We start from the raw sequence: 21266 nt of genomic DNA, 5'->3' as shown, positions 1-21266 counted from the left end.
TGGTAACATGTGTCCAAAATACAAGCCTTGAGATTAATTATATCTAGATATCTTTCCTCTGAGTTCAGAGGAAAAGGCAACAGAGAATTGAGCTCTACTTCCTTCTCCTAGTTAACAGCATTTGGATGGTTGGGGTTGATGAGTGTCCTAGTATGATATTCCATGGTGCAATCAAGAGCAGTGAGGAGCTGTGTCACACTTGCCCTACAACCTGGGCATGCTTTACCATAATTACTAAAGTGACATGCACATAAAGCAAGGGCATGTGAAGCGAGGTGCATGCTCATTGCACTCAACATTGACTGTAAGAGCTAGGCACTCCCTCTGCATCCAATCAAAGCACTCCTATGGTTCAATCAGCACGCCCCACAAATTCCAGGTATGCAAGCACAGTTAGTGAAACTATCATGGGGGGTAGGTGAAGGTAGGGTTGGGGGAAGCAAGCGCCCAGCCTTGCCCCCAGCCTTGCCACTTCTGCCTAGGCCCTGCTCCCACAGGACCCAAGCCACCACCCACCCCTACAGCATCATGGGGAGGTGGAGTGGCATGTGGCCCCAGCCACCCCAACCCCAGAGCATGGGAAGTGGGGAGGGCACATGGCTCCAGCCTCCCTGGCCCAGAACATGGGGAGTGTGGGCACTCAGGGGCAGCAACACTCTGCTCTCCTCCCCCCCAGTACACCTACAGTAGGCATTCTGGGGTGGAGTGTGGGCGGGGTCAGGCTGGCGGTTTGGGAAGGCAATGCTTTCCCCTGCCTAGCATACCCACTGCCCATGCAAACTATCCTATACTAGGAGACAGTCTTTATTACGACAATCTAGCAGCCCACTGAGATGAAGGAGGGCCATTCATGTAGCCCACTCATTAGCCTTGGTTGCCCATTGCAGTTCTACGCAGTCAATTTCTTTTATATGAGGCACAACTTATCCCAACTATACGTTCCTTGGATGAAAGGGCCTGGTCAACACGTGCAGATTATATGTTACTCCTCCGTTTCTGAGGCTTCTTGACTTTCAACTCCATGGCTGCTTCTTTCTCCTCTCTCTGCCTCTCAGTTTCCAGGGGCTATTGGTGTGTGTCTTCCTATGCCTTTTTGCCTCCTTTTCCCGCTTTCACGTCTGCTTGTCACTTTTGGTGAGGACCCTCTTTACCACTCTGTTCTCTCCAGCTTCATCATCATCATCAACAACCATGGGCTCAACGCCCATTGGTGTCCGATGCCTCCCTCACTATTTCCTTCCATCTTTCCTTGTCAAGTGCATAGTGGCTTAGTTTCTGTAGACTAGCTCCGCACCAATCTACTATATCATCTACTTATTCTCTGTAGGGCCTGCTTCTCCTATTCGAACCATCCATTATGCTGAATACCAGGGTCTTAACTTTTCACTCATTGTTCATTCTGCAGATATGCCTAAATAGCTGTAACTTCCGTTGTAAAACCTTCTGCAGTAGGTTCTCTTTCAGCTGTATCTTCCTATATAATTCCTCGTTGGTGACCTTCTGCATCCATCCTATTCTCAGGATCTTTCTATAACAACTCTGGCCAGTTTTAACTTCATAGCAGTTTTGCTGGTGCTCATGTTTATGCTTTGTTGTTTCTAGTTCCCATACCTAAAATAAGCAAACAAAACAACAAGCCTAACCTTTCTTTGATTGTTCCCAGCCATGACACTTGAGGGTCACTTAAAATTGTTACCCCCATGCTTAAAGTGTAAATCTAATTTAAAATAGAAATTGTGTACAAATCCAGTTTAGCCTATGCCACTATGATACCCCGGGATGCAATCTAAACCAGTGAGGGCTCTGGCACTTTCCCTGTAACCATGGAGGTTTGCTCTGCCATGGGTTTCTCACAGTGGCTTGCTGCTGTAGCATTCACTTGGGCTGTTCACAAACAGCCAAAGAGCATGCAGGTTGTGTATAGGTGCATCTGACTGTTTGTGTATAGGTGCATCTTGACAGCCACATATTAGCATGCTCTGCCTTCCACCAGCCTAGGTTACCACTTGCAGTGCGACCCCAGCGCACTGACAGTCTTGGATTTTTCCTTAAAATCTGTGTTCTGTATTATCCAGCCCTTCCTTGGATAGCCCTGATAAATTAGGTCCAAATAATCTGTCCCCTCAAATGACAATTACCCAAACAATTCACAATTCTGGGTTAATTTTAATTAAAGAATAAAACAAGTATAGTTAATTACCAAGAAATTCTAAGTGAGTATAAGACATCAAACTTACTGCTCCACTGTGACTCACTGGTGGGGAGCCTGCAGGTGCATGCTATGCCAACCCTGTGTTCTTTGCTCCCCCAACCATGGAGAGCCTGGCAGGGATGCATGCTCTACGCACACCCATCAAAAGTTGCTGCTCTGCTGATGTTAGTGATACCAAAGAAGAGTTCAAAGCTGGAGGCAGAGAAGAGCAGCCCCAGCCAGCCATTAACAGGTCAGAGGGAGCCCCACCAGGAGAGTTCTTCTCTCTGCCCCTGCCAAGGCGGAAGGACTCCTCAGATGCACTGCAAAGCTTGGTGGTTTTTTACTGATATCTGAATGTTTTTACCATTTTACAGAGAGGTCCAATTTTAGCTCTTTTTTATGGATTGTTTGTGAATTTACTGATGATTAGCCAACTTGGCTATATGCCACAGTTAATAGTTCTGCAATTTCACACTTGTGTTTCTTCAGAACTCTTAGGTGAATACCATCTGATCCTGGTGACTTGTTACTGTTTGTGATATTAATAATAAACATAAGGATTGATTGTGTTGTAGCTCCTATCTCACTGCATGATATCCTTTACCATAGTATTTAAGATCAAAGTACCAGATTTTACATTATTAATTTGACAGTCATATAATTAAATATAATATTTTAGCTGTGGATTCAAAGGCTATGTCTAGATTTCATCCCTCTGTCGGCAGAGGGATGCAGATTAAGCAAGTCGACATTGCAAATGAAGCGGGGATTTAAATATCCCGTGCTTAATTTGCATAAAAATGGCTGCCATTTTTGCCGACTCAGCACTTTGGCTGCAAAATGAGGCAGTCTAGAGGGGGATCTGTTGATAAAGAAAGCCTTTTTTCGACAGATTCTGGCACTTTTCTGCAGAGAAGTTTACAGGATCTGCCAAAAAAGGCTTTCTTTCTTGACAGATCCCCCTCTAGACTGCCTCTTTTTGCTGACAAAGTGCTAAGTCGGCAAAAATGGTGGCCATTTTTATGCAAATTAAGTGCGGGATATTTAAATCTCTGCTCCATTTGCAATGTCGACCTGCCTAATCTGCATCCCTCTGCCAACAGAGGGATGCAGTCTAGACATACCCAAAGTGTAGTTACATAAAAAATGCAAACGAACAGAAAACAGGAGGAACACACTGCAGACACTAATATAAACTTTCTAAGAAAAAATTATCTCTACAGTGAAACTTCACATTGTGCCAAATATATTGGGTACGTACTTGGGAAATACCCAGATTTGAGGACAAGGTCATATTTAAGACCTACGGCCAGTAATTTTGGCAAAGGCACCTCAAACAATATATCTAAAGAATTTTGCAACAAATCTAGGGGATGTAGTAACAAAAAGTCATTCTATTACATGTGACCTATGAATTCTAATGTTGAGTTTGCTTTCTTTAACTGGTCAGAGAAATGTAATAAATAGCTCACATGACTCATTAAATAGCAGCCACAGTTGCTATGCCTTTTGGCACAAAAGCAAATTGTCTATGCAAAAAGAGGAACCAAAACCTTTTTGTAGCCCTCAATTAATTTAATGGTTTGCTGAAATTTGATGGTGGAAGAGTGACCTGGAAAAGTTAAACATAAAAACATGAATTGCTGTTGTTCTGTGTCTGTAAAGAAATTAAAGAAAGGCAGCATTGTTTACACTGGGTAGCATAGTATTGTTATAAAGTCATCCTATAGCTCTATTTTTATAAACCAGTTACCAAGAAAAACATTCTGAGGAACATCCTTGTTATGTGTGTAAAGTTATGGCTTTGCCTCAATTGCTTGTTTTATTTGAAAATATCAGAGATGGGTGCTACCCATTTTCCAAATGTAAAACTGGTTGCTCCTTATTCATGACTGACTCCTCACAATGGATTAGGAAATGGATTATGTTACATATTCTGGTTTCCTGTTATTAAACATTAAAGGGCAAAATCTGGCTTGACTAATACTCTGTGTGAGACTATTCAAGTCAATTAGCATACATGGAGTGAAAATCAGGACAGAATTTGGCCTTACATTTTAAGACATTTCATGTGAAAGAAACACTCATGGGCCACTGTTTGCACATGTGGCATAGTCAGCTCCTTCCTGCCTCTGCTCAGGGGTTGGAGCAGCCAATAGATAACCTGACAAAAGTACTCAAGGCCTCGGTATGCCTACAATTGAATGTATATGTTTCCAGCAGGTGGTGGAGTTGAGCAAGCATAGACTGGGGCTATGTCTAGACTGCAGGCTTCTTTCAAAAGAAGCTTTTCCGGAAGCGATCTTCTGGAAAACCTTTTTCCGAAAGAGAGTGTCTATACAGCAAAAGTGCATCAAAAAAAGTGATCTGCTTTTTCTAAAGATAGCATCCACATTGATTGGACGCTATCTTGCATTTAAGGCCACCCTGAAGCAGTTCAGGCAGGACATTACATCAGCAGTTGCTTTCGAGTGCTGTTGCCTAAGCCTAGCTGAGAGACACACTTAAAGGGACCCCCGTGGACATATTTTCTCTGCTTCTGTTGTGTGCTTGTCTATCACTCTGAGGGCCAGCAAAGCTTTAGCAGTGTATGCTGTGGTTGCCCAGCTTTTGGACACCACAGCATTCTTTGTGACATGAAGCCAGAGTTGCCCCTTGGCATGCAATGGCCCCACAGGGCCATGCTGCAGTTTGTGCAGCAGTTTGTGCAGGCTGCCTTCAAGGCCCTCCACGAGCTTGACACCGAGTTAATCTTTGAGACTCTCTCCCTGTGTGTGGGAACAAGACCCTGGCAACCATACTTCACAGTGGAGAGATGGTTTTGGAGGCTCAACACCAGTTCCAACTGGTGGGACTGGCTGGTGATGGAGCGGTGGGATGACCAGCAGTGGCTCCAAAACTTCCATGCGGAAGACCACCTTTTTGGAGCTATGTGTCTGCCTAGCCTCTGCCCTCCAACGGCATGACACCCGCCTGTGGCCCGCCATCCCCCTGGAGAAGTGGATTGCCATCGCTGTCTGGAAGCTTGCCATCCCAGACACCTACCCGTCAGTGGGCAACCAGTTTGGTGTGGGGAAGTCCACCGTTGGGGCCCTCCTCATGGAGATAAGGCACCCTCGGGCTGCAGTCCCTTGGGGTGAGGGCAAGTCCTGGAAAGGGGGACCTTAGGGAAAGGAGGGTGGAGTGCTGTAGGGGTGGGCTTGGGGGGGAAGCCCCATCCCCAGGGGGTTGTGCCATCCCACCCTCACACAGCCCTGCTGCTGGGCTCATAGGGGGTATCTCCTGGGGTATTTGAGGGGGGGAGAAGAGGAGATGGGAGGGCACCTCCCAAGGGCTCAGGAACACCCCCTCTCATTCTCTGTTGTGTTTGTTTGTCTCCTTCCGCAGGTTGTGAGGGCCATCAACTCCATCCTGCTGGGCAAGGTCATCTGCTTGGGAGACCTGGACCAGCTGAAGCACAGGGCCGAACAGGAATCTCATGACCATTTCAGAAGGGGCCTTGCATGCACAACCCTTCATAGGTCCAATGAAATATATTACCTCATTCTCTCATTTTCTGTCAGTTCATTAGTCACCATCTGTAATTGGAATAAATTACATCATCAAACACTCATTCAGGCTATGCCTAGACTACAGGCTTCTTGCACAAGAAGCTTTTTTCGGAAGCGATCTTCCAAAAAAACTTCATGCAAAAGAGCATCCACACTGCAAAAGTGCATCAAAAAAGTGATGTGCTTTTTTGAAAGATAGCGTCCAGCCTGCCTGGACGCTATCTCACACGTAAGCAGTGATTGCGATGGACAGAATGGCCACCAAGGCACCTGTGCTTTTTCCTCTTCCTTCTTCTTCTGAAAAAATTCCCTCTTCCTCATCCATAGACGCCTTTTTGCAAGAGTGCTTTCGCAAAAAGACGTTCTTCCTCGTAGAATGAGGATTACCAATTGCAGAAAACCCCCGCAGTTCTTTTGATTTATTTGTGAAAGAATGCAATTGTAGTGTGGACGTTCCTCAAGTTTTGTCAGAAAAACTGACTGTTTTTCCGACAAAACTCTGTAGTGTAGACATACCTTCAGTGTGGAACAGAGGTAAATGTGAGAAGTATGTATAGACTCAGTTACTGCTGGCACAGAGTCAGCTTGCACTTCTGCCATTCAGGGGCTATCAGGACTGGGGTAGCTGCAGCCCAGACTAACTAGGGCTGCTGCAAGCCCTACTCGAATGGGCCCAGAGGGGTGCAGGTCTCCCTCAGTTATGTCCTCTTATGCCCAGTCTGACTCTTCTACATTCTGGAATTCCTGTGTTCCCTGCAGACACACCCCAGAGATTCCGTGCACCATAGTGGTGTTCTCAAGCTTTGCTCGCTCAGACTGTACAATGCTGAATCTGGCCCAAGCTGCTGCTTTGTCCCAAATGTGTTCAAATACCAAGTTGTGCCTAGGTCTGGCTATTGTTATGAAGTTGGTCCAATAAAAGATTACCAACCCACCTCGTCTCTCTAGCATAATACCTATTTATTCTGTATGGCTGGTACAATTCAACAGTGTAACATGATTCTTTGGCTGGCGCGTTTAATTTTTAAGTCAAAGAATAAGGAAGGAATTAAAATATATGACTTTTACTGTACCCACCATATTTATTTTTTCATTTTATAAAGTGTCAAACCTAGTTCAAGAACTTCAGAGATTATAAGGGGATTTTTAAAGCTTTGACATATGGTAATGTAAGCATACATGTTGAAAGCAGAAGCAGGTGTGCTCCCAGGTGGAGGCACTGGAGGGACACAAGGTAGCCTACTTGCATATCTCTGAGAAGAGAAACCAAAGCAAACCAGGAAGCAAATAAAAATATTCAGGCAAGCCACGTCTCAGGCTGTGAAAAAAACAGGCTGGCTGGGTTAGTTATTCATTACCAAGAGCTACAATGTGCAGAAAGGCTCTGTGCTGACCACAGCAGGCACTCATATGGGTCAAGAAGAAGAATCTTCAGAAGTAGTACAGCTCTGAGAAGAGTCAACGCTAAGATTTTAAAATTATTTCTAATTATTTGTACTTTTTTTCTTTTGATAGGACAAACAAGATCAATGATTTTCTTTTGCTGCCAGATTTTGGCCCAACCACTGTCCTTTTTTGTTTTCCTGATCAAAAGAGGAAGCAAACAATTCTCCCCCATGCACTATTGCCCTTTAATGCTCAGGTATCACTCCTGAGTAAGAAGCAGCCTGCAACAAGCTCTCGGTGGGACTTTGGAAAGAAAAGTTTCCAGCTACAGCAAAATTTATTTCATCTTGTGCCACAGGAGGAAAAATATCCTGCAAAGAACTAAAAGGATGACAATGCTAAATTATGTATAAAGATATTGCCACTTGGAAAAGAAAAGAAAAATAAAGAGGAGAGAAGAAGCCACCAAGAGGAGCAGCATGGGGAACTTTTGCCGGAAGCATTGCATTTGTATGCAGAGGTGTGCCCCTTGGCTCTTCCAAGAGAGTGATGATGGAGGAGAGGGGGAGAAATATAAGACAGGCCATGTTAATCGTGGCTTGTGGGGAAATGATTGCCAGATAGACAATACTGCCCAGGCAGGTGTGGATGCTGGAATTCCTTTGCCTCCACCGCGTGATCAGAAGCCCACAAACCGTCACAACTTTGTGGCACTGTTTGATTATCAGGCCCGCACTATAGATGATTTGAGCTTCCGAACTGGAGATAAACTCGAGGTGTTGGATACATCTCCAGAGGGCTGGTGGTACGCTACTCTCCTCCTGGACAGTGGGTCAACCCAGCCTGGCCAGACGCTCAGCGGCTACATCCCCGCCAACTACGTAGCTCCTGTTCAGAGCATTGAGGCTGAGCCGTAAGTAACACCCACATTATATGCACAATTGTTGTTCCTCTTGTCTTAATAGAAGGAACAGATTGCAATACCTTTTCTCACACTGACTAGTACCTTGTTCCAAAAGTCTTCTCAGTAGTGCAAGGCACTGCTTAACATGAGTAACGAGATCACAGTCTAGTCCCAAATAAATAAAATAAGGCAAAGTATTCAGATGTTTGTTTCATTCTAAATCACTTCCCTTCCCCACATGTCCTAATCACTTCCTTATTATATAGGTGGGTCACAGCTAGTACGGGTAATTATTATGATTATTATTTATATAGCAGTAAAAATATGCTAGGTGCTTTCTAAAGAATAAAAAGATAAGGGATCTGTTCCCAAAGGGCTTGTAATTTAAATAATTCCAAAGCTGAGTAAATTACTTAAAAAGGGCAAGAAGCTGGAAACATCCCCTCACATTTTGTTCCTAATGGTGGGTGAATTTCTAAGGTATCTGTGTTAGTTTCTATCTCATCATAGATGCAATGCGTGGTGCTGAATAAATAAATCCCCACCTTGCAGAGCTCAAAATCTGAGTTACACTATGGTACCGTAAATGGAGGAATGAATGGCTAGAATTCTTGCCTAAAAGTTATTTGAACTCATTAAGTCTGAAAAATCAGACTAGGAATCTAATTGAAATAGATTATTTCACTGGGAGTCTGATTTGAAGAGGAGTGGGGAATCCAATGTATGCACTGCAGTTGAGACAGGGGTTTGCTAAAAAAGCTGTGGCCACTATCCCAAAATAGATGCATGTTTCCACTGAAATGACTAGCTAACAGAACTGACATTTTTAGGTTCCAAAGGCCACTTTCTATTTGGATGAGTAGGGACAATCAATATCTCTTACAGTGCCAAAGACATACTTCACTCTTCAAAGGAATGGTACTACAGCTGTGTGGGGTAAATCTTCTTTCCCCCTGAAATATGCTCTCCTACCCATTAGCTGGGGCCACAGGGAATTGCCATAGAGTTGATTTACCAGCTGAAGATTCTTTCATGTTGGGAAAATCCTCAAGTGGAATGACCTGTTAGGGCAGGTGTAGGGCATCTCCCTTTTACCCTGGAGACCTTAGTGTGTACGGTCAGTCAGACAGCACTTCCTCCATTCATATTCAAAAGCCTCTTTGCAACCATGAACATTAATCTGCAAATACAGCATTTGTCTGGGGCTATAAGAGAAGTGTTTGTAATATGCTCTACTTCAGCTCAGTAAGACCGCCGCTCTCTTTCAAAAACTTGTTTTCTTGCAAGATTTCCAGGATTTCTGTTTCTTGTCACAGCTGGAAACATTGTGAAATCAACTTCAATTGTTATTCAACAGAATCTCATTTATCTCAGTCTCTCTCATATTTATAATCTGCCCTAGCATGCATAATTTGCATATAACATATTTATAGTGTCAAGATTTTTTCTTTTACTGTGTTTAAGTTTTACCTCTCCACTTTTTAAAAAGAGAAAGAATATCGTTATGCTGTGATCAATGTTTCTGCTTGAGGACCCATTGGATAGTAAAAACCTGCACTGGGAATTTTTCCAACTCTTGGTTGAAGAGTCTTTCCTCCAAAATATTAGTCAAGAATTTTAAGTGTTTTAATATTAAGATATTTTAAGTAAGAGTTAAAAACAAAACCAAAGAAACACAACCACCAAAGACACTCTAAAAATTTCTGTAGCTGTTCTCACATACCTCTAGCACATATTGGTAGACTAGGATCTGATATTTCGAATGTGAAAAAAGCAGAAAATGAACCCCCCCCCCCTCAAACCACACCATGAAGAAATAAGAGGGTTCAAACTTTTTTTCTGCTGGACATTAAAAATAAAAAGGGTAGAGATGGAGCTTAAAAAGTTAATGAAATTACTTCTTTCTAGGATTTAAAATGGAAATGTTGTGGGTCAGTCACTAATTTCCTTCTTTTTTAATTTGCATTTGAATCTGGTTTATCACTTGCGTGTAGGGCTGGGTATTTTACAAACATTTTCTATAATTTCTAAAGAGATTCATGTTTTCAAATCACAACTTTGTAAACTAATTTGTATAATTTGATTCAGGTAAGAGGTATATCTAAACAGAATAAAAGAAGCATTTTATGAGGTGATCCCTGTTTGTAGAAGTGCTAACTACAGACATCTTTTGGGGCTTGGGACTTGATCATTCTACCAAAATAACAAGAAGTATAAGTTTGCCTTGCCTGTATTAAGTTATTAGATTGGGCCATATGAGTTTGAAAGGCATGTCAGTGGTAGGGAAAAGGTGAAAGGCAGCCTGTCTATACTGAATCTGCATAGACAGCCCACTAATGAGGGAGGAGGGGACATGAGGAGGGCAATTGCCCTAGGGCCCAATTATTCAAGGGGCCTGGGACTCTTGGCCACTACTGCTACAGGTTGCCCCTTTACAAACTGGGACTCTGGTCCGGCAACGAGCACGGATTTTCCAGTATCAGAGAGTTCCCATGTACTGTGGGGGTTAGGGGGCCTGGGAGCCCAATGCAATGCAGGGGGAAGGGGAGTCTGGCATAAAATCTAGTTGGGCTGCCTGGGGGTGCTGGGAGCCAGGAAGCCTTGCATGTGGCTCAGCTGGGCTGTGGGGGAGAGGGAAATGCAGCCAGAAAGGACAGGGGGTGGCCCAGGTGCGCTGTGCAGAGGGAGGGATCTGGGTTGTGGGGGAGGGGAGAAAAGTAGATGGGAAGCCAAACGAATGACCTAGTTGGGCTGCCTGGGGGAGCTGGGAAGCCCAATGGAGCGGCAGGGCAGGGAATGGGGCCAGCAGCAGGGAGCCAGAAATGACCGCCCCTGGTTCAGCAAAATCTCTCATCTGGGACCAGGCGGGTCCCATATCTAACCTGTCCTGCGGAAGCAGCGGAACCCATAGTTCCAGGACTTTTAAATTGCTGCAGGAGCACCGTGCCACACACTCCTGGTGGCTTTGGGAGCTGGCTGGAGGGACACGCTGTGGCCCAGCCCACCACTTTTACCAGAGGCCCTGCCTCATCTGGGAGCTCTGAGCCAGCTCCCTCCCCCCATCTCTTGGCAGGAGCCCCATGAGGCTGTGGCTCCCATGTTCACAGGGATTCCATGGTATAACTAACATACTTTACAGTATTTTTGACAAAGGGGAGAATAACTCTGCCTATGAATGAAAGGTTATTTTCTTACACAAATTCAGGTGCCAAAATATTTCAGATTGGCTAAAATCCCACCAAGCTGAAAACTATAACTAACAAATCTGAACTGTGGAATGTGAGGAGATCTCAGAGAGTACGGTTAGACTGTGGGTTTTATTTAGGATACCAGACATATCTTGAAAAAACTCTGCCGTGTCCAGGGAACACATTTGCTCTTCCGCTTTTTTTTGTGGCAGAGCAAACATGCTCTTTTGGAAGTCCCTGTATTCCTCGTTCTACGAGGAAGAAGAGGGCTTCCAAAAGAGGGTTTTTTTTCCCAACATTTGGCCCTGTCTAGACAGGCTAAATGTCAGAAAAGCCTCTTCCAACAAAAGAATTGGAAAAATGTAGGCATCTTCCGTAGCACATTTTGTGTACCTTTTTCTGACAAAAACTTGTAGTCTAGCTGCTTTTGCGGAAAAACTTGCCAGCTGTCTATACTGGCCTCTTGAATTTCCACAAGAACACTGACGATCTCAGGTAAGATTGTCAGTGTTCTTGTGGAAATACTATGCTGCTCCCATTCGGGCAAAAGCCATCTTGTGCAAATGCTTTTGCCCAAGAGGGCCAGTGTAGACAACGCGGTATTGTTTTGCGCAAAAAAGCCCCAATCGCGAAAATGGCGATCGGGGCTTTCTTGCGCAAAACCGCGTCTAGATTGGCACGGACGCTTTTCTGCAAAAAGTGCTTTTGTGGAAAAGCGTCCGTGCCAATCTAGATGTTCTTTTCCGCAAATGCTTTTAACGGAAAAACTTTTCCGTTAAAAGCATTTGCGGAAAATCATGCCAGTCTAGACGTAGCCAGAGAGTGTGTAGGAGAAAGAAAATATTTGCAACCAACTGCAACCAAGTGGCAGTCCGCATATGGAAAAGGCTGCTCTTTCTTTCTGTTGCCACAGACATTCCTGCCCAAGTATATCTGTTCTGCATGCAGTAACCTGAAACAATTGGGACAGGAAGAGTGGGGAATGTTCTGATGTCATAGGATTGTGTATATATGCAGCCATCATCTAAGTTTATAAAATATGAGAGGTTCAGTATGCAGGCTGACCCATGGAGAAAAGACAACCCCAACTCTCTGAAACTGCAGCAGGTAAGGGCCAGATGAGAAATACTTGTCAATGGCTGCTGCAGTTGCAGCAGACACTGAGAGGGATGCGTGTCCCTAGCTGGGAGACAGACAGACTGACATACAACAGACAAATTCTCTCAAATATATAGCACATAGCTGTTTCCTTCTCCACCTCTACTCCCTTCTGTCCCAATGGGAAATCCCAGTTCCCATCTCTACTCCCCTTACTTTTCCCATGTGATCATTATACAGTATAACCATCCTTGCTAGCAGACACCGCCCTTTCCATTTTATGAGAAGCAATCTCATTCCAGGCACATCCCATATCCTGGCACAACCAAACCCTGACTTTGCTTTTAAGTTATGATAGAGGAAGCTGCACAGCAAATTTGGTCATCCTAGCTCTTACCATTTCAGGAGGTGTTCTTGAACAAACAGACTGTCAGACAGACAGGCAGACAGGCACATTAACGCTCTCAAATATACAGTAGGACTATGTCTACATTGCACCCCTTTTCCGGAAAAGGGATGCGGATTAGACACTTTGGAATTGCAAATCTGCGGGGGATTTAAATATCCCCCGCGGCATTTGCATTTACATGGCTGCCGCTTTTTTCCGGCATGGGGATAAGCCGGAGAAAAGCGCCAGTCTAGACGCGATTCTCCAGAAAATAAGCCCTTTTCCGGAGGATTTCTTATTCCTACTTTCAAGTTCATATTCAAAAGCCTCTTTGCAACCATGAACATTCGTTTCAAGTAGGAATAAGAAATCCTCCGGAAAAGGGCTTATTTTCCGGAGAATCGCGTTTAGACTGGCGCTTTTCTCCAGCTTATCCCCAATTCTGACTCGTCACATTAGCATCCCTTTTCCGGAAAGGGGTGCCAATGTAGACACAGCCTAGATGTGCTGTATACAGCACATGGAATTATCTGTGCTAATCTTTGAGATTTGTCATCACCCTTCGTATTACTGACCTCAAAGTATTGCTATTTTAGCATTTGTCAATACTTTGAAAATTTCCTACCAGCTATATTATAGATCCAGTCAGAGATTGACAAAGTCAGTGTAAATGGTGCTGTTCTTTCCTTTCTGGCAGAAGGCAGAGATGGATACAATGAGGCCAACAGACTCTGGCCTCTGGAAAAGGTGGGGAGGGCTTTGCCCTGTATTTCTTGAAGGAGCAGGGCCTCAGTAGTAGGGCTGGGGCTGAGGCTAGTCTCCTTCAGGAAGCCCTCAGCACTTCCCAGAGGGTGCCACACCTCTTCCAGGCAGCCCTCAATGCTGCCTGAAGCACGCTGCACAGCTCTCCAGCAGTGATTTAAACCACTAGCAGGTGGTGGCCAGGAGCTTTGGTCCTTTTCAATCAACTGCCCCCTTTACCCCACTTGTCTGGTTGGGTAATTACATGTCTATTATGAGAGATTTCTTGTGCCCATAATACAGGACTTCATTCTCTCCTCCTTCCTGAATGTATGTGAAACTATCCAGGGAGACAGACTAGCTGAACTTTAGGGGCCAAAGTAGCTCTTGGATGAAAGCTAGCTGGCTTTGAATCGGTTCTGTCAAGTCTGAGGCAATGATGCTAGGCTGGAGTAAATAGCCAAAGGAAGTAGCAGAGATTATATATACTCTCTTCACTCTCTTAGTATAGACTGGCTATACAGAGGTCAGACTAATGGTCCATTTAGCCCCATATCCTGTCTTACTACAGAACAGAATTAGGCAATTATTGAATGATCCATTAGCTTACTGTCAAGTACTAGCTTTTGAATGTCAGAAATTTAGGGACTAGCTAACAGCCATTGATGGACCTATTATCAATTAACTTATCTAAAGCTTTTTTGAAGCCATTTATGGGTTTGCCCTTCACAATAGTCCTTGCCACTGGGTTCAACAGGTTGACTGCATTCATCTGATGAAGCAGGTTTTGCCCACAAGAGCTCACGATACTATATAGAATTTTGTTAGTCTCTCAGGGCATGTCTACACTAGGAAGTTATTTTGAAATAACGTATTTCAAAATAATAGTTATTTGGGAGTTATTTCCAAACAGAGTGGCCACACTAAAAGGAAGCCTTGAAATTAATCCAAGGAAAGCTCCCTTAATGTGGACACACTACCTCGACTTAGAGCCCTAGGAAGCACTGGGGAGTAATTACTTTGAACGACTCTGGGGAGTAGTTATTTTGCAATAGCAGCAGAGAAGCATCCACACTACAACTATTTCAAAATAACTATTTTGAAAAAAGTATTATTCCTTATGGAAAGCAGGATTTCTTTATTTTGAAATAACCAGCCTCTTATTTCAAAATAAGGGGAGTTATTTTGAAATAACTTCCTACTGTAGACAAGGGCTAAGGTGCCATAGGACTACTCGTTGTGTGAAATAGTACTGCCTTATGTTTATTTTAAACCATCTGCCTATTAATTTCATTAGGTTGTTCCTGGTTCTTGTGTTACACGAAAGGGTGAATAACACTTTCCTGTTCCTTTTTTCAACACTATTAATGATTTTAGGTCCTCTTTCACATCCCTCCTTAGCCATTTCTTTTCTACAATGAAAAGTCCCAGACATTTTAAGATGTCTCTATATAGAAGCTGTTCCATACCCTCATCATTTTTGTTGCCCTTCCCAGCCCTTTTTCCAATATATCTTTTTTGCAACGGGGCATCATGAACAACACACAGTATTCAAGGCGTGAAGGCATGAGTGTACCATGTATTTATAAAGTAGAACTGTGATATTTTTGTCTTGTTTTTATTTTGGGCCCAAACATACTATTAGCATTTTAAACTGTGCTGAATATTAAGTGGATGTTTTCAGAGGACTATCCACAATTATTCCAAGGTCTCTTTCTTGAGGCCTAACAGCTGATTTAGATGCCATTTTTTGTGTGTGTACAGGCAGTCCCTGGGTTACGTACAAGATAGGGACTGTAGGTTTGTTCTTAAGTTGAATTTGTATGTAAGTCGGAACTGGTACATATTGTAGGAGAAACTCTAGCCAAACATTTCTCCAGAGCTCAGTTTTATTCTCCCACACCTCACTTCCCTCAGTCCTTTATTCTCAAGCTGAGGTGTCTGCTGAGAAAAGCCGCTCTGCGTCTCCCTGGTCTGCTGTGGGGGGGGGGGGGGGGGGGGCGCGCTAGCTTCACGTCTCCCTGGTCTGCTGGGGGGAAGCAGCTAGTGCAGGGTTGCCTCACCCCGTTTGTAAGTAGGGATCCGATGTAAGTCGGATCCATGTAACCCGGGGACTGCCTGTATTTAGAATGATATTTTCCAAAGTTCATTATTTTGCACTTATCAGCCTTAAATTTAATCTGTCTTTTTTTGGCCAGTCATCCATTTTTGTAAAATCCTTTTGCAACTCCTCAGTCACCTTTGGACTTAAAATTGTGTATCATCAGCAAACTTTGCCACCTCGCTTTTTATCCCCCTTTCCAGCTCATTTCCAATTGTTTTACAGCACAGCACAGCACAGCTCCTAGTACATATCTCCCAGTACTGCCCCTGTATAAAACTATGGTACGTCCACATCTTGAATACTGTGTACAGATGTGGTCTCCTCACCTCAAAAAAGATATTTTGGCCTTGGAAAGGGTTCAGAAAAGGGCAACTAAAATGATTAGGGGTTTGGAACGGGTCCCATATGAAGAGAAGTTAAAGCGACTGGGACTTTTCAGTTTAGAAAAGAGGAGACTGAGGGGGGATATGATAGAGGTATATAAAATCATGAGTGGTGTGGAGAGGGCGAATAAAGAAAAGTTATTTATTAGTTCTCATAATAGAAGAACTAGAGGACACCAAATAAAATTAATGGGTAGCATGTTTAAAACTAATAAAAGAAAGTTCTTCTTCACACAGCATGTAGTCAACCTGTGGAACTCCTTGCCAGAGGAGGCAGTGAAGGTTACGACTATAACAGAGTTTAAAGAGAAGCTAGATAATTTCATGGAAGTTAGGTCCATAAAAGGCTATTAGCCAGGGGATAGAAATGGTGTCCCTGGCCTCTGTTTGTCAGAGGCTGGAGAAGGATGGCAGGAGACAAATCGCTTGATCATTGTCTTCGGTCCACCCTCTCTGGGGCACCTGGTGCTGGCCACTGTTGGCAGACAGGCTATTGGGCTAGATGGACCTTTGGTCTGACCCAGTACAGCCGTTCTTATGTTCTTTTGTTCATATGTACTTTGGGGAAAGTGTAAAAATATATTCCTACCATTGGTTTCAGATCCTTTAACCAATTACTGATGCATGAGAGGGCCTTCCTTCTTATTTCATGAAATTTTATTTTGTTTAAGTGACTTTGGTGTGAGACCTTGTCAAGGGCTTTCTCTAAATCCAAGTATAGTAGATCAACTGGATCACCTTTGTCCACATGTTTGTCGACACCATCAAAAGAACTTTACCAGATTGGTGAGGCATGATTTCCCTCTATGAAAGTTGATTTGACACTTTCTCAGCGTATCATGTTAACTGCTTTTTTACTAGAGTCTCAACCAATTTGCCCTGTACGGACATTAGGCTTACTAGCCTGTAACTGCTAGGATCATACACTACCAGCTGGTTGAAAGGTAGCTAAAGAGGCTGATTTAAGTGATAGGTTACATACCAAAGTCAGCAGTTATGAAGTTTCATAATTGGGTTCCTTTAGAACTCTTGGGTGAATGCCATCTAGTTCTGGTGACTTACTGCTGTTTGATTTATCAGTTTGTATTATAATCTCATCTACTGATACCTCAATCTGAGTCAGTTCCTTGTATTTGTCATCTGAAAAGAATGGCTCAGGTGTGGCAATCTCTCTCACATTCTCTGCAGTGAAGACAGAAAAAAAGAATTAATTAGTTTCTCTGCAATGGCTTTGTGTTCCTCGAGTCTTCCTTTTGCACATTAAGGGCACATCTACACAGCAGGGCTAAACTCGAAATAAGTATGCAACTTCAGCTACTCTAATTGCATAGCTTGTGTTGAAATAGCTTATTTCGACTTTTGGCACTGTGTACACAGCAGTTATTTTGGGATAGAGTGCTCTTCCCTCGACTTCTCTTACTCCATATACAATGAGGGCTACAGGAGTCAGAGTAAGCAGTCCTCCAGCTCAACATTATTTTGACATTATGTTGAAATAACTGCTTGTGTGTAGATGCCAACTATGTTATTTCAAAATAACATTAGTTATTCCGAAATAATGCTGCTGTGTAGACATAGTCTAACTGTCCAGTGGCCAGTGATTGTTTAGCAGGCTTCCTGCTTCTGATGCTCTTACAAAACATGCAAGCATTTTTGGGGGGTTTTTGGTGGTTGCTCGCCAAATTCTTTCTTGATTGACCTAGCTGTAATTTAATAAATGCCTTGCTAAGATTATGTTACTTTCTGTTTTACTCCATGGAATTTGACTCCGAGTTTTTAAAGGACACCTTTTTGCCTTTAACTGCCTCTTTTACTCTACTGTATAGCCAGGGTAGAATTTTTATTTTGGTTTTCTGACTTTTTTATTTGGGGGATACATTTAGTTTGAGCTGTTATTACAGAGTTTTTAAGTATTTTCCACGCAGCCTACAGACATTTCACTCTTGTGACTCTTTCTTTTAATTTCATATAACTAGCATCCTCATTTTTGTGTAGTTCCCGTAATGAAGTTAATGGTACGATGGTGGTTTTCTTTGGTATTCCCCCTTCTCCATGAGGATGTTATATTAAATTATGGTCATTATCACTAAGTAGTTCTGCTGTATTTATCTTTTGGACCATATCTCAAAAAGTGTTCTACTTAGGACTAACATTTCTCCTTGTGGGCTTCAGGACAATCTATTTTAAGAAGCAGTCATTAATGATGTCTAGAAATTTTCTCTCTGCATTCCATCTTGAGGTGACATGTATCTATTTAATATAGGGATAACTGAAAACCCCTAATTATTATTGGTTCTCTGTTTTTGTAGCCTGTTTACTCTCTCTGAGCATTTCACAATCCCCCTAACAAACCTACATGTCGAATGTTCCATGGATAACTAATGTTTCACTGAACTCTATTTTTTTTTAAGCAATCATTTAGAGATTGACTTGGCCACCCTTATTCATGCTGAATAGTACCTTGTCACAGGAGTCATCCACATGAAATCTCATCCTTCACTGACTGAAAGGATGGTGCAGTGATTAGTGCCCTAGCATTAGACTTGGGAGACCTGTGCTTACGTCTTGCTGCACAGTCTTCCTGTGTATTTTGTGAGGCAAAATAAATTGAAGATTGTGTTCTAATTCTATAGTGATGGGCTGTATATAAATAACCAAGGTAGATAGAAAAATGGGACCCTTAAATTTTATACTAACTCCTTCATTACTGGTCTTCTACTTCAAGTGTTGTGCTCATTATACTAATCAGATTCTGTTGTTGTCAATGGAACGTTAGGCTATAACTGGGATGTTCAGAGACAAGGTGTGTTCTACAAGGTGTACCTAGAATGCTTGGTACTAATCAACTAATTAAAGATAATCAAAAGCCTATTAAGACTCAGTTGCACATGATCTGTATATTACCCATTGCATAATAAGTTGAAATCTCATTTCATGAGGTGTTATATATATAACTGTCTATATATTAGGCCAAGTCCAGCAACACTGCCTGAATATCAGAAGTGATGGGCAAAGTGCCTTTTGAAGCCCCAGTATACCTTTCCTAGGGAGGACCCAAACAGTGGCAGATTGTCTGCCCTCAACTTTGAGGAGCTGAGCTTTGCGCTGTGTATTATGTAAGCATCCCTTCTTCTCCTTCCTCCCCTCCCCCATCTCTCTGCCACCTTCTGCAGGAAGGACACACTAGCTCCTTTAGCTGAGGAAACCTCCATGGTTATGGGGCTGGGCTGGATTACCACCTCATGATTAACAAAGCATAGGGATTTATTATATTAATAAGGATTAGTGGCATGGGGCTGATCCACTCACCACTTGTCTGGGGCTTCTGGCTGATAATTGTGGGGATTGACTCTCAAAGCTAACACCCGCTTCTGCTCTGTCTGTATCTCAGGTCTGCAGCCATTTTCTCACTCCAGGCACTGCAATGTCCTCTTCCCAACTTAGCCCTCTAGCCAGGTCATTCATTGTTCCCCCTTTCTGGGTTACAGTCCTTCCATTCTGTGTCATCCCACACAGTGATCCAGGCAGTCATCCTGTTCACTGCTTGCACCTGATCTATGCAATGCCCTTAGTGGCTGGTAGTGAACCCATGCCCATTCTCAACGCTCTGTTCCAGTCCAGCGACCCTCAACCTAGCAATTATGGGTATTCTTTCCCACTCCTCACCGATCCTTCCTTGGACTGCTTCCTAAATCTCCTTGTTCTCGTCTTCTCTCTAGGAGTATCCATTCCCAAACTCTTGTCCTACTTCCCAGGGGATGACTGCCCATTCCCAGCAGCAGCTCCCTTTCTGCTATCAGCTCCCTGACTTTATAGAAATATCCCACACCGGTGATCTTCCCCTCATTTGGGTTTTCCTATCAGCCTTCAGTCCAATAGATTAATTGGCCCATCTAGCCTTCATTAAATCCTTCAAGGGGAATGTGTGGTAGACACCCCTCACCATTAAAAAGATGTTTGTCAACATTTCTGCTAGATTCTGCACTTCTAGCAAATGTGCATGTGTGCCCAGTGCGAAGTTTGTTTGCTTTAGGTTGCCGCTTGATTTTTATTAAAAACACCTGTTCTTGTACAAAGATGGGAATTTCTCCAACATTTTGTTTGGCTGGAGAGTCACAAAACAATCAATGCAGCAGGCAGCTTTTAAAGAGTTGTGGCCACAACTTAGGTGGCCACCTTTGAAAATGCACCAGGACAGAGAGAATACAGTCCCATACATTTGTTTGTGTTTGGGGTGCAGCAGCGTGGAATTTCCCCTCCATGTCCAAAAGGTGCAGTATTCTAGCCAACTGATACCCATTAATGGGTGAAGGGCAAAAGTGTTTCAAAATTTAAGGGTCACGATCACTACATCACATTTTAACAAATGCTGAGAAATTGTAAGCAGTGCTCAGTGATGAGTGATCAGCTACTCTAGGCCTGGGACCTGATGGTATCCACAAGGTTGAGAGCATGCACCTTTTTTCCAGCCTCCTTGCACTCAGGCTCTTACAGTCGTTTGGTTGGTCATTTATTTGATCATTAGTCCGTTTTCTATTAGGAGCCTAGCAGGCTTTCCAAAGCATGTTTTTTGAGACCTTGATTTCATTCTGTTTTAGTATGCTTTGTATGACAAGGTAGAACATACTCTCTAATTACTAGTCACCAGCTGAAGTGCTGGGATAAGCTCTTCAGTAATGAAACAGAATGTCAACTGGGAAGAACAAAACAGCAATTTTAACTGTTTTCTAGATGGGAGAACAGAAACTGAACTGAAGTATAGAAATGTCCCTGACAAAGAGTAAGCTCTTTCTCTTTTGCACTGGGCGGACTGTTTTTCTGCACTGTAAACAGGAACCATAGTAACCCAAATTCACCTGCTCTTGTTTCATTAGCACCAGTTGTTTTAACTAAACAAGAAAATGACATAGTGAAAATGATTATGGACAACAAAGACTGCCCAGCTGTAGAGTAATGATCCCCAAAAAATTAAGCCATGCAAGTGACTGTGCTACAGATAAACCTTTCTTTGTTCATTAGAAAAAGGCTGGAGTCTCATTATGGGTCACCCCCACTCCCCTTTTTCTCATAAAGACACTATTCACTTTTTATCTCATGTAAGTTGTATTATCTCCATTCATCCCAACACCGCAGACACAAAGGAATGCTATGTTAGTGAAAATAAAGCCAGGCAAAGGTACAGATCTAACAAGAACATTCCAGTGTGAAAGCTATTACCAGTTCCACAGATATTGCCTGCACTTGGTTTTCCCAAATTGTGGAAAGCTGAGCCTCTGCCCCCTCTACCCCCCATCTGGACAATGAATCCAGTTGTACATCCTCACACTTA

The 21266-nt window shown here is 43.2% G+C and overlaps 1 protein-coding gene across 1 annotated transcript in view; it reads left to right on the top strand.

Annotated features, from left to right (window-relative positions):
* Nucleotides 1-7115: 7115 nt before the first annotated feature.
* FRK (fyn related Src family tyrosine kinase) overlaps nucleotides 7116-21266 on the top strand; it is a 57758-nt gene continuing 43607 nt past the window's right edge. Inside the window, exon 1 of the mRNA XM_014573682.3 lies at nucleotides 7116-8044. Coding sequence (XP_014429168.1) covers nucleotides 7611-8044 — 434 coding nt within the window. The 5' untranslated portion in view covers nucleotides 7116-7610. The remainder of the gene's footprint in view (nucleotides 8045-21266) is intronic.

This window comes from Pelodiscus sinensis, chromosome 3, assembly GCF_049634645.1.
Source record: "Pelodiscus sinensis isolate JC-2024 chromosome 3, ASM4963464v1, whole genome shotgun sequence".
NCBI classification, from domain to species: Eukaryota; Metazoa; Chordata; order Testudines; family Trionychidae; genus Pelodiscus; species Pelodiscus sinensis.
The sequence above is the reverse complement of the archived record's forward strand: the minus strand, read 5'-3'. Positions and strand labels throughout refer to the sequence as shown.